This window comes from Bufo gargarizans, chromosome 5, assembly GCF_014858855.1.
Source record: "Bufo gargarizans isolate SCDJY-AF-19 chromosome 5, ASM1485885v1, whole genome shotgun sequence".
Taxonomy (NCBI): domain Eukaryota; kingdom Metazoa; phylum Chordata; class Amphibia; order Anura; family Bufonidae; genus Bufo; species Bufo gargarizans.
Genome location: NC_058084.1, coordinates 137,182,693 through 137,200,364, shown reverse-complemented (window position 1 = coordinate 137,200,364; position 17,672 = coordinate 137,182,693). Strand labels below are relative to the sequence as shown.

The window sequence follows — 17,672 nt, the reverse complement described above, 5'->3', positions numbered from 1 at the left end:
CTGCATGTCATAGCAGAGAATGAGGCTTCACGTCACCCACCACTGCAACAGTCCATTGGCATATATTTAGGCCCAGCACCCAGGCAGAGGAGGGAGGTCCCGTAACAGAGAATCTGTCTTCATGTCAGCAGAGAATTAGTCTGCATGTCATAGCAGAGAATGAGGCTTCACGTCAGCCACCACTGCAACAGTCCATTGGCATATATTTAGGCCCAGCACCCAGGCAGAGGAGGGAGGTCCCGTAACAGAGAATCTGTCTTCATGTCAGCAGAGAATTAGTCTGCATGTCATAGCAGAGAATGAGGCTTCACGTCAGCCACCACTGCAACAGTCCATTGGCATATATTTAGGCCCAGCACCCAGGCAGAGGAGGGAGGTCCCGTAACAGACAATCTGGCTTCATGTCAGCAGAGAATCAGTCTGCATGTCATAGCAGAGAATGAGGCTTCACGTCACCCACCACTGCAACAGTCCATTGGCATATATTTAGGCCCAGCACCCAGGCAGAGGAGGGAGGTCCCGTAACAGAGAATCTGTCTTCATGTCAGCAGAGAATTAGTCTGCATGTCATAGCAGAGAATGAGGCTTCACGTCAGCCACCACTGCAACAGTCCATTGGCATATATTTAGGCCCAGCACCCAGGCAGAGGAGGGAGGTCCCGTAACAGAGAATCTGTCTTCATGTCAGCAGAGAATTAGTCTGCATGTCATAGCAGAGAATGAGGCTTCACGTCAGCCACCACTGCAACAGTCCATTGGCATATATTTAGGCCCAGCACCCAGGCAGAGGAGGGAGGTCCCGTAACAGAGAATCTGTCTTCATGTCAGCAGAGAATTAGTCTGCATGTCATAGCAGAGAATGAGGCTTCACGTCAGCCACCACTGCAACAGTCCATTGGCATATATTTAGGCCCAGCACACACACAGGCAGAGGAGAGAGGTCCCGTAACAGAGAATCTGGCTTCATGTCAGCAGAGAATCAGTCTGCATGTCATAGCAGAGAATGAGGCTTCACGTCAGCCACCACTGCAACAGTCCATTGGCATATATTTAGGCCCAGCACACACACAGGCAGAGGAGAGAGGTCCCGTAACAGAGAATCTGTCTTCATGTCAGCAGAGAATTAGTCTGCATGTCATAGCAGAGAATGAGGCTTCACGTCAGCCACCACTGCAACAGTCCATTGGCATATATTTAGGCCCAGCACACACACAGGCAGAGGAGAGAGGTCCCGTAACAGACAATCTGGCTTCATGTCAGCAGAGAATTAGTCTGCATGTCATAGCAGAGAATGAGGCTTCACGTCAGCCACCACTGCAACAGTCCATTGGCATATATTTAGGCCCAGCACACACACAGGCAGAGGAGAGAGGTCCCGTAACAGAGAATCTGTCTTCATGTCAGCAGAGAATTAGTCTGCATGTCATAGCAGAGAATCAGGCTTCACGTCACCCACCACTGCAACAGTCCATTGGCATATATTTAGGCCCAGCACCCAGGCAGAGGAGGGAGGTCCCGTAACAGAGAATCTGTCTTCATGTCAGCAGAGAATTAGTCTGCATGTCATAGCAGAGAATGAGGCTTCACGTCACCCACCACTGCAACAGTCCATTGGCATATATTTAGGCCTAGCACACAGGCAGAGGAGAGGTTCATTCAACTTTGGGTAGCCTCGCAATATAATGGTAAAATGAAAATAAAAATAGGATTGAATGAGGAAGTGCCCTGGAGTCCAATAATATATGGTTATGGGGAGGTAGTTAATGTCTAATCTGGACAAGGGACGGACAGGTCCTGTGGGATCCATGCCTGGTTCATTTTTATGAACGTCAGCTTGTCCACATTGGCTGTAGACAGGCGGCTGCGTTTGTCTGTAATGACGCCCCCTGCCGTGCTGAATACACGTTCAGACAAAACGCTGGCTGCCGGGCAGGCCAGCACCTCCAAGGCATAAAAGGCTAGCTCTGGCCACGTGGACAATTTAGAGACCCAGAAGTTGAATGGGGCCGAACCATCAGTCAGTACGTGGAGGGGTGTGCACACGTACTGTTCCACCATGTTAGTGAAATGTTGCCTCCTGCTAACACGTTGCGTATCAGGTGGTGGTGCAGTTAGCTGTGGCGTGTTGACAAAAGTTTTCCACATCTCTGCCATGCTAACCCTGCCCTCAGAGGAGCTGGCCGTGACACAGCTGCCTTGGCGACCTCTTGCTCCTCCTCTGCCTTGGCCTTGGGCTTCCACTTGTTCCCCTGTGACATTTGGGAATGCTCTCAGTAGCGCGTCTACCAACGTGCGCTTGTACTCGCGCATCTTCCTATCACGCTCCAGTGCAGGAAGTAAGGTGGGCACATTGTCTTTGTAGCGTGGATCCAGCAGGGTGGCAACCCAGTAGTCCGCACAGGTTAAAATGTGGGCAACTCTGCTGTCGTTGCGCAGGCACTGCAGCATGTAGTCGCTCATGTGTGCCAGGCTGCCCAGGGGTAAGGACAAGCTGTCCTCTGTGGGAGGCGTATCGTCATCGTCCTGCCTTTCCCCCCAGCCACGCACCAGTGATGGACCCGAGCTGCGTTGGGTGCCACCCCGCTGTGACCATGCTTCATCCTCATCCTCCTCCACCTCCTCCTCATCCTCGTCCTCCTCGTCCTCCAGTAGTGGGCCCTGGCTGGCCACATTTGTACCTGGCCTCTGCTGTTGCCAAAAACCTCCCTCTGAGTCACTTCGAAGAGACTGGCCTGAAAGTGCTAAAAATGACCCCTCTTCCTCCTCCTCCTCCTCCTCCTGGGCCACCTCCTCTTCCATCATCGCCCTAAGTGTTTTCTCAAGGAGACATAGAAGTGGTATTGTAACGCTGATAACGGTGTCATCGCCACTGGCCATGTTGGTGGAGTACTCGAAACAGCGCAACAGGGCACACAGGTCTCGCATGGAGGCCCAGTCATTGGTGGTGAAGTGGTGCTGTTCTGTAGTGCGACTGACCCGTGCGTGCTGCAGCTGAAACTCCACTATGGCCTGCTGCTGCTCGCACAGTCTGTCCAGCATGTGCAAGGTGGAGTTCCACCTGGTGGGCACGTCGCATATGAGGCGGTGAGCGGGAAGGCCGAAGTTACGCTGTAGCGCAGACAGGCGAGCAGCAGCAGGATGTGAACGCCGGAAGCGCGAACAGACGGCCCGCACTTTATGCAGCAGCTCTGACATGTCGGGGTAGTTGTGAATGAACTTCTGCACCACCAAATTCAGCACATGCGCCAAGCAAGGGATGTGCGTCAAATTGGCTAGTCCCAGAGCTGCAACGAGATTTCGCCCATTATCACACACCACCAGGCCGGGCTTGAGGCTCACCGGCAGCAACCACTCGTCGGTCTGTTGTTCTATACCCCGCCACAACTCCTGTGCGGTGTGGGGCCTGTCCCCCAAACATATGAGTTTCAGAATGGCCTGCTGACGTTTACCCCGGGCTGTGCTGAAGTTGGTGGTGAAGGTGTGTGGCTGACTGGATGAGCAGGTGGAAGAAGAGGAGGAGGAAGCCGAGAAGGAGGAGGTGGCAACAGGAGGCAAAGAATGTTGCCCTGCGATCCTTGGCGGCGGAAGGACGTGCGCCAAACAGCTCTCCGCCTGGGGCCCAGCTGCCACTACATTTACCCAGTGTGCAGTTAGGGAGATATAGCGTCCCTGGCCGTGCTTACTGGTCCACGTATCTGTGGTTAGGTGGACCTTGCCACAGATGGCGTTGCGCAGTGCACACTTGATTTTATCGGATACTTGGTTGTGCAGGGAAGGCACGGCTCTCTTGGAGAAGTAGTGCCGGCTGGGAACAACATACTGTGGGACAGCAAGCGACATGAGCTGTTTGAAGCTGTCTGTGTCCACTAGCCTAAATGACAGCATTTCATAGGCCAGTAGTTTAGAAATGCTGGCATTCAGGGCCAGGGATCGAGGGTGGCTAGGTGGGAATTTACGCTTTCTATCAAATGTTTGTGAGATGGAGAGCTGAACGCTGGCGTGTGACATGGTTGAGACGCTTGGTGACGGAGGTGGTGGTGGTGGTGTTGGTGGTACATCCCCTGTTTGCTGGGCGGCAGGTGCCAACGTTCCTCCAGAGGCGGAGGAAGAGGCCGAGGCGGCAGCAGCAGAATAGGCCGAGGCGGCAGCAGCAGAAGAGGTAGCAGGGGGAGCCTGAGTGACTTCCTTGGTTTTAAGGTGTTTACTCCACTGCAGTTCATGCTTTGCATGCAGGTGCCTGGTCATGCAGGTTGTGCTCAGGTTCAGAACGTTAATGCCTCGCTTCAGGCTCTGATGGCACAGCGTGCAAACCACTCGGGTCTTGTCGTCAGCACATTGTTTGAAGAAGTGCCATGCCAGGGAACTCCTTGAAGCTGCCTTTGGGGTGCTCGGTCCCAGATGGCGGCGGTCAGTAGCAGGCGGAGTCTCTTGGCGGCGGGTGTTCTGCTTTTGCCCACTGCTCCCTCTTTTGCTACGCTGTTGGCTCGGTCTCACCACTGCCTCTTCCTCCGAACTGTGAAAGTCAGTGGCACGACCTTCATTCCATGTGGGGTCTAGGACCTCATCGTCCCCTGCATCGTCTTCCACCCAGTCTTGATCCCTGACCTCCTGTTCAGTCTGCACACTGCAGAAAGACGCAGCAGTTGGCACCTGTGTTTCGTCATCATCAGAGACATGCTGAGGTGGTATTCCCATGTCCTCATCATCAGGAAACATAAGTGGTTGTGCGTCAGTGCATTCTATGTCTTTCACCGCTGGGGAAGGGCTAGGTGGATGCCCTTGGGAAACCCTGCCAGCGGAGTCTTCAAACAGCATAAGAGACTGCTGCATAACTTGAGGCTGAGACAGTTTCCCTGGTATGCATGGGGGTGATGTGACAGACTGATGGGGTTGGTTTTCAGGCGCCATCTGTGCGCTTTCTGCAGAAGACTGGGTGGGAGATAATGTGAACGTGCTGGATCCACTGTCGGCCACCCAATTGACTAATGCCTGTACCTGCTCAGGCCTTACCATCCTTAGAACGGCATTGGGCCCCACCATATATCGCTGTAAATTCCTGAGGTAGTTGGTACACTAGGACGTGTGGATGTGGCAGAACGGCCACGTCCTCTCCCAGCACCAGAGGGTCCACTAACACCACCACGACCATGTCCACGTCCGCGTCCCTTACTAGATGTTTTTCTCATTGTTATGGTTCACCACAACAACAAATATATTATTTGGCCCAATGTATTGTATTCAAATTCAGCGGGATATAAATTTGAGGCCTAGTATTTAGGCGCTGGGTGACCGGTATGGATTTAGTGACAGAATTAGACTTGGAAATGCACAGTAGCGGGTGTGTGTGAAGTTATTCTGAATGACCCAATGTGCACCTTGAATATTATATACCCTTTTAGGGATAGATTTCAAATAGCTCTGATATAGCAGAAACCACTAAATTATGAAATTGCTAAATTGGGAATTGTATTTCAACCCAGAACAAGAAATGTGCTTGAACGGACACTAAATAACTCGCCCAGCTACAGCACTAGGGACAGATTTAGCGGGATATAAATTTGAGGCCTAGTATTTAGGCGCTGGGTGACAGGTATGGGTTTAGTGCCAGAATTAGACTTGGAAATACACAGTAGCGGGTGTGTGTGAAGTTATTCTGAATGACCCAATGTGCACCTTGAATATTATATACCCTTTTAGGGATAGATTTCAAATAGCTCTGATATAGCAGAAACCACTAAATTATGAAATTGCTAAATTGGGAATTGTATTTCAACCCAGAACAAGAAATGTGCTTGAACGGACACTAAATAACTCGCCCAGCTACAGCACTAGGGACAGATTTAGCGGGATATAAATTTGAGGCCTAGTATTTAGGCGCTGGGTGACAGGTATGGGTTTAGTGCCAGAATTAGACTTGGAAATACACAGTAGCGGGTGTGTGTGAAGTTATTCTGAATGACCCAATGTGCACCTTGAATATTATATACCCTTTTAGGGATAGATTTCAAATAGCTCTGATATAGCAGAAACCACTAAATTATGAAATTGCTAAATTGGGAATTGTATTTCAACCCAGAACAAGAAATGTGCTTGAACGGACACTAAATAACTCGCCCAGCTACAGCACTAGGGACAGATTTAGCGGGATATAAATTTGAGGCCTAGTATTTAGGCGCTGGGTGACAGGTATGGGTTTAGTGCCAGAATTAGACTTGGAAATACACAGTAGCGGGTGTGTGTGAAGTTATTCTGAATGACCCAATGTGCACCTTGAATATTATATACCCTTTTAGGGATAGATTTCAAATAGCTCTGATATAGCAGAAACCACTAAATTATGAAATTGCTAAATTGGGAATTGTATTTCAACCCAGAACAAGAAATGTGCTTGAACGGACACTAAATAACTCGCCCAGCTACAGCACTAGGGACAGATTTAGCGGGATATAAATTTGAGGCCTAGTATTTAGGCGCTGGGTGACAGGTATGGGTTTAGTGCCAGAATTAGACTTGGAAATACACAGTAGCGGGTGTGTGTGAAGTTATTCTGAATGACCCAATGTGCACCTTGAATATTATATACCCTTTTAGGGATAGATTTCAAATAGCTCTGATATAGCAGAAACCACTAAATTATGAAATTGCTAAATTGGGAATTGTATTTCAACCCAGAACAAGAAATGTGCTTGAACGGACACTAAATAACTCGCCCAGCTACAGCACTAGGGACAGATTTAGCGGGATATAAATTTGAGGCCTAGTATTTAGGCGCTGGGTGACAGGTATGGGTTTAGTGCCAGAATTAGACTTGGAAATACACAGTAGCGGGTGTGTGTGAAGTTATTCTGAATGACCCAATGTGCACCTTGAATATTATATACCCTTTTAGGGATAGATTTCAAATAGCTCTGATATAGCAGAAACCACTAAATTATGAAATTGCTAAATTGGGAATTGTATTTCAACCCAGAACAAGAAATGTGCTTGAACGGACACTAAATAACTCGCCCAGCTACAGCACTAAGGACAGATTTAGCGGGATATAAATTTGAGGCCTAGTATTTAGGCGCTGGGTGACCGGTATGGATTTAGTGACAGAATTAGACTGGGATATGGCCAAAAAATAAACAGACTATTGCTGGTTAAATGCACTTGGTGTGACAGCTTCACCCTGATGTAGGCTTTAGCCAAAAAACAACCACACCATTGAGGGTTAAATGCACTTGGTGACAGGCGCAGCTTGCCCCTGATTTAGTATATGGCCAAAAAATGAACAGACTATTGCTGGTTAAATGCACTTGGTGTGACAGCTTCACCCTGATGTAGGCTTTAGCCAAAAAACAACCACACCATTGAGGGTTAAATGCACTTGGTGACAGGCGCAGCTTGCCCCTGATTTTGTATATGGCCAAAAAATGAACAGACTATTGCTGGTTAAATGCACTTGGTGTGACAGCTTCACCCTGATGTAGGCTTTAGCCAAAAAACAACCACACCATTGAGGGTTAAATGCACTTGGTCGCAGCTTGTGCTGGCGCACCACAAGACACAAAATGGCCGCCGATCACCCCAGAAAAATGTGACTGACAAACGGTCTGGGCAGCCTAAAAACAGTGAGCAATTGAGGATCAGCAGCTCAATGATCCACAGCTGCAGATCGATCAGTTAATCAAGTCCTTTGGAGGAGTTAATCTGCCTAATCTCGCCCTACTGTCGCAGCCGCAACCTCTCCCTACGCTAATCAGAGCAGAGTGACGGGCGGCGCTATGTGACTCCAGCTTAAATAGAGGCTGGGTCACATGGTGCTCTGGCCAATCACAGCCATGCCAATAGTAGGCATGGCTGTGATGGCCTCTTGGGGCAAGTAGTATGACGCTTGTTGATTGGCTGCTTTGCAGCCTTTCAAAAAGCGCCAAGAAAGCGTCACAAAAGCGCGAAGAAAGCGACGAACACCGAACCCGAACCCGGACTTTTACGAAAATGTCCGGGTTCGGGTCCGTGTCACGGACACCCCAAAATTCGGTACGAACCCGAACTATACAGTTCGAGTTCGCTCATCCCTACTCTTATGGTACATTGTGTGAAAGATCCATTTTCCTATACATAGATCTATAGACCGTACTTTACCAGTTTTCTCTTACGAAATGGAACAAAAATAATCTGAATATAGAAATTACTAAAATCCCAACTGAATCAAATAATGGAAAAATATACAAAATAGGCTCAAATATACAGAGCGGAACCAGAGAAACACTTTATGGGTCAATATTATGAATGTAATAATGCAAATCTATTCCTCAGATGAAAAAGAGGGACATTTAAGGTGCAAAGAGGGACTGAGGGACTTGGGTTAAAAACAGGGACTGTCCCTCCAAAAGAGGGACACTTAGGAGGTCTGGTTTGGGCACAGATTACGCCTTCTTTTACTGTACTCAGTATGGTTATTTATTTATCTAGGTATTCATTTTATTACTTGGAGCATATTTGAATTTCAGAGGATATAGCATGCTTTAGACCAGGCAGCCTCAAACAGTGGCCCTCCAGCTGTTGTAAAACTACAACTCCCACAATGCCCTGCTGTAGGCTGATGCCTGTAGGCTGTTCGGCATGCTGGGAGTTGTAGTTTTGCAACAGCTGGAGGGCCGCAGTTTTAGGATGCCTGCCTTAGACATTTATGTGAAGACACTCACCATCATCTGCTCCCCCTTTTACTCTGTAGCGGTGAGCATGAAATTATAATATGAACAAATACTGATGGCTATGGATTTAGAACAGTATTATTACCTTTAATTTTCTTGCTGAGAGAAATATCCTCCAAATCAGTTGATGTTGGTGCACTTTGCTGGTATTTTAAACACAATAGATATATCATCAATGCAAGTAAGTATTTCATATTGCCCTCTGGAAAACAGACAAAATGATGAGGCCCTTTACTTGTTGGTCTACATTACAGACATTCTGCATGCTTCTTTGCTTACTATAAAGTACCGTATGTATTACGCATGCAATATATTGTCAGCCATGTATTAAACAGACATTCAGTTCTACAAATTATTATTTTGCAACATAGCAGTCTAAATATCTCATGTTTAAAGTTTCAGTCTTAGTTAATACAACCATTCTCTCTCATTTTAGAGATTTAAATATAGACTAATACTTGTGCTCAGTAAGGCTACTTTCACACTTGCGGCAGGACGGATCCGACAGGCTGTTCACCATGTCGGATCTGTCCTGCGGCTATTTCGCCGTGCCCGCGGACCGCCGCTCCGTCCCCATTGACTATAATGGGGGCGGAGCTCCGGCACAGCACGGCGGTGCACGGAGAAAGCCCGCCGGACTAAAATTACTGCATGTCAGGCTTTTTAGTCCGGCGGCTTTCTCCGTGCACCGCCGTGCTGCGTCGGAGCTCCGCCCCCGTCCCCATTATAGTCAATGGGGACGGAGCGGCGGTCCGCGGGCACGGCGAAATAGCCGCAGGACGGATCCGACATGGTGAACAGCCTGTCGGATCCGTCCTGCCGCAAGTGTGAAAGTAGCCTAAAAGTAATACTATGGGCAAATTTACTAATTCTTCATGTTAACCTTGGAGCAGTCTATCAGTGCGTCTTACTGCATACCTCCAGTGAAAACCAAGCTCATGTACAAAGCTCTATTTTTGTATTTGTGCTGCAGACGTCCTCATTCAGAAACAGTACATTATTATTGTCTGCCATGTTACAGGCTCTTAATGTCTAAAGTCTGTCTGTTTCCAAGGATGAGGCATGTTGAATTTCAATTGTTAATGTTTTTGCCTTGAGGAGAGATAAGCCACCACCAAAGATGTCTGGAAGAGGCTTATTCCCCTTTCCCAATTTCCAGTATATGCACAGTCTAAATGAATTGCTGCCAGTCAAGCAATTATTGAAGGTTTAGGGCGCCTTAAAGGGGTTGTCAAGTTTTTTTATGCTGTTCTGTCTTCACTGCACCTCTGGTTCCTGTCGCTTGTCAACTTCTGCACAGATGGGGTCATATTCTCCACTGCAGCCAATGATTGACGTCAGCTGTTCTTAAACAACTACTGCAGCCAATGACTGACCTCAGCTGTTCTTAAACAGCTACTGCAGCCAATGACTGACCTCAGCTGTTCTTAAACAGCTACTGCAGCCAATGACTGACCTCAGCTGTTCTTAAGCAGCTTGCGGCCCAGCAGTGACATGCCACTTGGGGATACAACACTGCTGAGGCCAGTCATTGGCTGCAACAGTGCATGTGACTCTGACCATGCAGAAGTTTAGAAGCTGTAGCCAGAAGTGCAGTAGAGACAACTGGAGAGCAGGTATGTATAGATCTCTTCACAGTAACTGCTGGGTGGAGGGAGGGGTTATTAAAAGAAATCCTGGACAGCCTGGATGCAGCCAGGTGCATATCATAAGAAGTCTCTCAGCAGATCACAGGAGGTGCACTGTAAGGCCTCATGCACACAACCGTTGTGTGTTTTGTGGTCCACAAATTGCGGATCCACAAAACACGGATGGCTTCCGTGTGCGTTCCTCAATCTGCGGAACGGCACGGTCAGCCATTGATATAATTGCCTATTCTTGTCCGCAAAACGGAGAAGAATAGGACAGGTTATATTTTTTTTGCGGGGCGACAGAACGGAGAAATGGCTGCGGATAGTACACAGAATGCTGTCCGCATATTTTGCGGCCCCATTGAAGTGAATGGGTCCGCATCCGAGCCGCAAAAACTGTGGCTCGGATGCAGACCAAAACAACGGTCGTGTGCATGAAGCCTAACAGTGTAGTGTGTTATATTCTTCAAGGTCGTGCAGGTCTGTCAATTTATACTCCATAGTTACAGAACTACATCAGGTTATATCTGTATATTTCACGTCTGCATTAAAAGTATTAATGTTTTTGTAAAACATTGCACACAATACAACATAAAAAAAAACACATAGCTAATATACTGAATTAATACCTGTCAACTTTTAAACTCACATTTATTAATCAGTCTACAACAGTTTGTGATGCAAACTAAGCCCCCAAATTTGCAGAAATTCTGAATTCTAGACACACCCTTTTAGCGGGTGTAACTTATAGAAACTTGACTTCCAATGTGTGAAAGTATTAATTGGAAGGGAGGCTGCATTATTTGGTGGAGGAAACATATTCTGTCGTCATTTTGAAATCCGCCATAATGAATTCACCTCAGGTTTTTCCAATATGAAGGGGTTCATGTGATCTATGAATCTTGGGGGCAATGTACTCAAAAACACATGCCAGATCTAAAAAAGTGGGTGTGGTGTGGGTGGAGAAGGGGACAGGCCGGCAGACCCGCCTCATTTACCATTTTCTACACCTATTTCAGGCGTAGAAAGTGGTCTAAATGTAAGACAGCTTGGAAGCTGTCTTACATTTAGACCTGCTGGAGGATCTGTCAAAGTTGTGGAGAGTCCGGTGCCTCTTCATAATTTCAGCTGAACCACCGCCAGGTTAGGGGTTAATAAATGTGCCCCAATGTGTTTGGAAATGGTCATGGTTTGGTGTGGTATTTGGGGGACTTGTATCATAGAGCTTTCTTTTCATTGATGGATCACTGTCAATGAAAAAAGTGAGAAGTACCTCCAGATGTTATAGGATACAATATTCCCATCTGTGCTTAATGACAACAGTGAGTTCCCACATTACTTTCAACAGGATGGCACACCTCTGCACTTTACTGTGGCTCTTCGCAGATGGCTGGATGTGCAATCCCCTAGGTATGGATTGGACATAGAGGTCCAATAAAATGGCCCCCAAGGTCACTGGGGTTACCACTAAAGATGAGCGAATTTCTCAAAAATTCAAGTCGCTCAGTTCGCCGAATTTTCCAAAAAGATTCAATTCGATCTAAATTTATTTGTGGCGAATCGTGTTAAAAAACAGCTATTTCCTGGCTGCAGAGAGCCTGTGTAGTGGTGTAGAACACTGTGCCTTGCAGTAACAAGCATAAGGAGTTTGTGGTAGTGAAACAATACTGTGAGTCAGTATGAGACGCACATGACAGGCGTCGCTCTTAGAATCACTGCACACTTCTCTTATTTGGGCAGTTATGGTGCCAAAACTGACCAAATAACTCAAGTGTGAACTCAGCCTTACAAGTCGATGTTAGCATCAAGAAGAAGCGCACTCCTTTTACACCCTTGTTCAGCTGATTCCTCATAGATGTCTACAGAACCTGTTCTAATAAATGCTTATACAAGACATATTGTTGAGGTGGCAGCATTATGAGGAGACCACAGAGTGGTAAAGTGGCAGCTGCATGAGACCACAGAGTGGTGAAGTGGCAACAGCATGAGAAGACCAGAGAGTGGTGATGTGGCAGCAGCATGAGGAGACCACAGAGTGGCCCAGAGACATAGTGTTGAGGTGGCAGCAACATGAGGAGACCACAGAGTGGTGAAGTGGCATCAGCATGAGGAGATCACAGAGTGGCCCAGTGACATAGTGGTGAGGTGGCAGCAGAATGAGGAGACCACAGAGTGGCCCAGTGACATAGTGGTGAGGTGGCAGCAGCATGAAGAGACCACAGCGTGGCCTAGTGACATAGTGTTAATATGGCAGCAGCATGAGCAGACCACAGAGTGGCCCAGAGACATAGTGTTGAGGTGGCAGCAGCATGAGACCACAGAGTGGTGAGGTGGCAGCAGCATGAGGAGACCACAGAGTGGCCCAGTGACAGAGTGGGTAGGTGGGGGAGCAATACCAGTATCATCTGAAGATTGTGTCTGACAGTAGGAGCACCTGGCAACAGGTGTGGCATCAGGCGGGTGGCAGCATCAGAATAGTAGCTGAAGAAGGTACAGTAGCCATAAGAAACAGGTCTCTTTTGTCAAAGTGTTGGTGTGGCTCCATGGATGATCTAGTCTGATGCATCAGGCATTGGTGTTTGAAACTCCTGGCTGATCCACACCTGATTTTCACAAAGGTCAGTTTCTCCAGGCGAGCTCTCCTCGGGGTAACTCTGGCGCCCGCCACACTAAACACCCACTCTGATACCACACTACTGGCCGGGCAGGAAAGCTTGTCCAGGGCAAACTCGGCCAGTTGCAGACACAAATCGAGTTTGGCTGCCCAGTATTCCAGGGGATCTTCGATGTGGGGTGGCAGGATGCACTCCAAGTATGCCACAACCTGCTGGTTCAGGTTCTGCCCTATGTCTACCTGCTGCTGGTGAGTACTTTCTTCAGTAGGTTGAAGAAAAATACTCATCAGTGATTCTAGAGTTAAGTTGCTGCTGATGGAGCTGGTACTGGTCCTGCCCCCCACAGCAGCCATGGCAGTGGAACATGAGTGCAGAGGGCCTCCCCCTGGTCAGACCTGCATGAGGATGAGCGATGGAGCACATAGGAAGCAGCCAACTGACTACAGTACATAGAATGTCTCGATAGTAGTTCAGTTTGTCCTTCCTCTCAGCGGGTGTGAAAAAGCCCCCTATTTGTACCTCGAGTTGCTTCGCAAATCTGTTTTACCGACTATTCGTGTGCTTTATGCAGACAAGCAATTTTACTTCCAGCAAGATGTCACACCACTCTACTATCACCAAGACATGAGAGCCTAGCACAATGATATTCTGCCAGGACTTTGGATAAGACGGAGAGGTGGAATTCCCACCTCATTCCCCTGACTTGACAACCAAACAACCTCTTCCTGTGGGGAACTTTAAAGGGAACCTGTCACCGGGATTTTGGGTATAGAGCTGAGGACATCGGTTGCTAGATGGCCGCTAGCACATCCGCAATACCCAGTCCCCATAGCTCTGTGTGCTTTTATTGTGTATAAATACCGATTTAATACATATGCAAATTAACATCAAAGAGTCATATCTTACTTGTGTGACCAGAGAAGAGTCATATTTTAAAGCTCTGACTCATCTCAGGTTAATTTGCATATGTATGAAATCGGTTTTTATACACAATAAAAGCACACAGAGCAATGGGGACTGGGTATTGCGGATGTGCTAGTGGCCATCTAGCAACCCATGTCCTCAGCTCTATACCCAAAATCCCTTTAAAGGATGTGGTATACTGTAGAAAACCAGTTCCACTGGCCGCACTACTGGAAGAAATTGAAATGGAGTGCAGAGCAATCCTTGTAGACACAGTAAGTAAAGTTGCAATATTTAGCTAAAATCTGAAAATTAGAAGTGTCTGAATGTCCGAAGTTGATTTGTTAAAAAAATTGTTGGTGTGACGAGACCAATCTTGCCACATTGCATTGGAGAAGCCTGGTTGCCCACCTGCTTCCTTTAGACTATGGCCCCATGTTGAAACGCTTGATTTTCCCCTGCAAAGACATGAAAGCCGGGTCATTTGGTACTTGCCCTATTTGCACAGTGATACCCCAGATAGCTATGCCATGGAGCCCATTCGGATAACGAAAGACTATGTGAAAGACTTTGGCTCCATGGCGATTCTACTGTATTCGTTTAGTCTGAGTGCCATTCACCTAATATGCGGTCAGACCTGAGCTATCTGGGGATAAGTTAAATGTCTATGTTTTATGCAATAGCTGCACAGTTAAATATTCTTATGTCTTTTATTGTCTTTTGCTACCATGTGGCTAATGGAGTTTTACCTCTGCCCTTGGAGATAAGTTGGATTACTTCCCAATTGTCTCCAGGACAGAAGACTGTAAAACTGTGTATTCCCCTGCCTGTGATAAATACATTAACCCATTGTGTAAGGTAATTGTATCCCAGGCAGAGGGGAGGATTTTGTATGGGAGTGTCTAAGTGTATTGTATGGGGTTACTGGTTGTTTTACAAAACCCTGTGGGTGGTACTAATGTATAAAAATGTGTATATAAGAACAATAAACACACAGCTCTGGCTGTCCACTGCTTTACCCTCAACACAGAGCTTGGTCTCGTTCTTGGGGGGGGGGGATTGTATGCTGTTCCAATGCGACTGCTAGGAGTGTAAACCTTTCATATGTTTTTTTCCTATTCGGCTGTATGCAGCATTCATATGGTTTCCAGTTCGGGAGATTGATGTCTTTAGTAGCTGCCTTTGCATCTGGAAAGGGAATATCTCTTAAACGGTGTTTACCCCCTTTGATGCCCGGGGTGCCGTTATAGTTGGTAATGCCGAAGTTGTGCGAGACTTCGTTGATTGCCTTTGGTTTTCCTATCTGAGTATTTAAAAACATTTTAAAATAGGAATCTGAATTTGGCTTTAGTACTGGCTGGTACCTCTGTACTGGAGCCAACTTCGGATTTCTATTTTTAAATGTTTTTAAATACTCAGATAGGAATACCGTAGTCATTCAACAAGACGAAGTTTGCCTACACGGAGCCCATACATTTTAATGCTCTACGGGAACAGCATTACCAACAAAGTTTTTAATTAATCAACTTCAGATCTTTGGTCCAAAGCACGATTTTCTCAAGCCTACTTAAAGCTAGTTCTGCCAGGAGTACAGATATTCTAAATTTCCTACTGGGATTATCTCTACAGCAAGTAGTTGAGGAGCCAACTCGGAAGGAGGCCATTTAAGATTTAGTATTCTCAAATGGGAATTTGGTATCTGATATTACTGTAGGGAAAAACTTGGGATCTAGTGATCACCAGTCAGTGTGGTTTACTATAAGTACAGTGACTGAGTCACACCACACAAAAACAAAAGTTTTAGATTTTAGAAAAACTGACTTTTCTAAAATTAGATTAGTGGTATACGAGTCCCTATCAGATTGGAACAGTTTCAATGGAGTCCAGGAGAAATGGAACTACTTAAAAGTGGCACTATTGAAGGCAACAGATTAGGCATTAGGCTTGTCAGTAAAAGCAAAAAAAGGAAGAGACCACTGTGGTACTCAACAGAAGTGGCCAAAATCATTAAAAACAAAAAGATAGTATTTAGTAATTATAAAAAAAAATAAAAAAATGAGGATGAGAGGCAAATTCATTAGATTAGGCAGAGAGAAGTTATAAGAGCTTCTAAAGCACAGGTAGAAGAGAAATTAGCTCAGTCAGTGAAAAAAGGCGATAAGACATTCTTCAGATACATAAAGGAATTACCAAATTAAAAACAAAAGAAGGAAGGTATATAGAAAAAGATAAAGAACTAGCTGACTGCCTCAATGAATACTTCTGTTCAGTTTTTACAAAGGAAAATTAAGGAAAAGGACCTGAGTTAGGAAGGAAGACTAATGAATATTTTGATGCATGTATCTTTACAGAGGAAGAGGTTCTAAGTCAGCTGTCTAAAATTAATACAAATAAGTCACATGGGCCTGATGGGATACACCCAAAGCTATTAAAAGAGCTTAGCAGTGAACTAGCAATACCATTAACAGATTTATTTAACCAATCACTGGTAACAGGAGTCGTCCCAGAAGATTGGAAATTAGCAAATGTGCCCATTCACAAGAAAGGTAGTAGAGAGGAATCGGGCAACTATAGGCCAGTAAGCCTGACATCAATAGTGGGGAAATTAATGGAAACCATAAGGAGAGGATTGTGGAACAGCTAAAATCCCATGGATTGAAAGATAAAAAACAGCATGGGTTTACTTCAGCGAGATCATGTCAAACTAATCTTATAGATTTTTTTGATTGGGTGACTAAAATAATAGATGGCGGAGGTGCAGTAGACATCGCTTATCTAGACTTTACTAAGGCTTTTGATACTGTCCCACATAGAAGGCTTAGCAAAAAATTGCAGTCTTTGTGCTTGGACTCCAATATTGTTGATTGGAATAGGCAGCGGCTGAGGGACAGACAACAGAGGGTTGTAGTCAATAGGAGTATATTCAGACCATGGTCTTGTTACCAGTGGGGTACCTCAGGGATCTGTTCTGGGACCCATATTGTTTAATTTCTTTATCAGCGAAATTGCAGAAGGCCTCGATGGTAAGGTGTGTCTTTTTGCTGATGACACAAAGATTTGTAACAGGGTTGATGTTCCTGGAGGAATACACCAAATAGAAAAGGATTTAGGAAAACTAGAGGAATGGTCAAAAATCTGGCAACTAAAATTTAATGTTGATAAGTGCAAGATCATGCCCCTGGGGCATAAAAACCCAAGAGCAGAATATAAAATCAGTGATACAGTCCTAACCTCAATATCTGAGGAAAGGGATTTAGGGGTCATTATTTCAAAAGACTTAAAGGTAGGCAGACAATGTCATAGAGCAGCAGGAAATGCTAGCAGAATGCTTGGGTGTATAGGGAGAGGCATTACCAGTAGAAAGAGGGAGGTGCTAATGCCACTCTACAGAGCACTAGTGAGACCTAATTTGGAGTATTGTGCTCAGTACTGGAGACCATATCTCCAGAAGGATATTGATACTTTGGAGAGAGTTCAGAGAAGAGCTACTAAACTAGTACATGGATTGCAGGATAAAACTTACCAGGAAAGATTAAAGGACCTTAACATGTATAGCTTGGAAGAAAGACGAGACAGAGGGGATATGATAGAAACTTTTAAATACATAAGGCTGGGTTCAGACCTGAGCGTACTGACCTGAGCGCTGTGTATGCACGATTCTCCGGCGTCTTACATACGCGGCTCTGGTAGTATGCGAACGCCCATTGTCGCGCGTTCCCAGAAATCTATGTACGGAAACGCGCGACAAGACGCTCCAAAGAAGCTCCTGTACTTCTTGGGGCGTCGGGCGTTTTACAGCGCGACCGTACGCGCTGTAAAACGCT

General features: G+C 46.3%; 1 protein-coding gene across 1 annotated transcript in view; it reads right to left on the bottom strand.

The window, feature by feature from the left end:
- CLUL1 (clusterin like 1) overlaps positions 1–17,672 on the bottom strand; it is an 84,341-nt gene that overhangs the window by 34,201 nt on the left and 32,468 nt on the right. Inside the window, exon 7 of the mRNA XM_044295414.1 lies at positions 15,070–15,151. Within this exon, the coding sequence (XP_044151349.1) occupies positions 15,070–15,151 (82 nt within the window). The remainder of the gene's footprint in view (positions 1–15,069; positions 15,152–17,672) is intronic.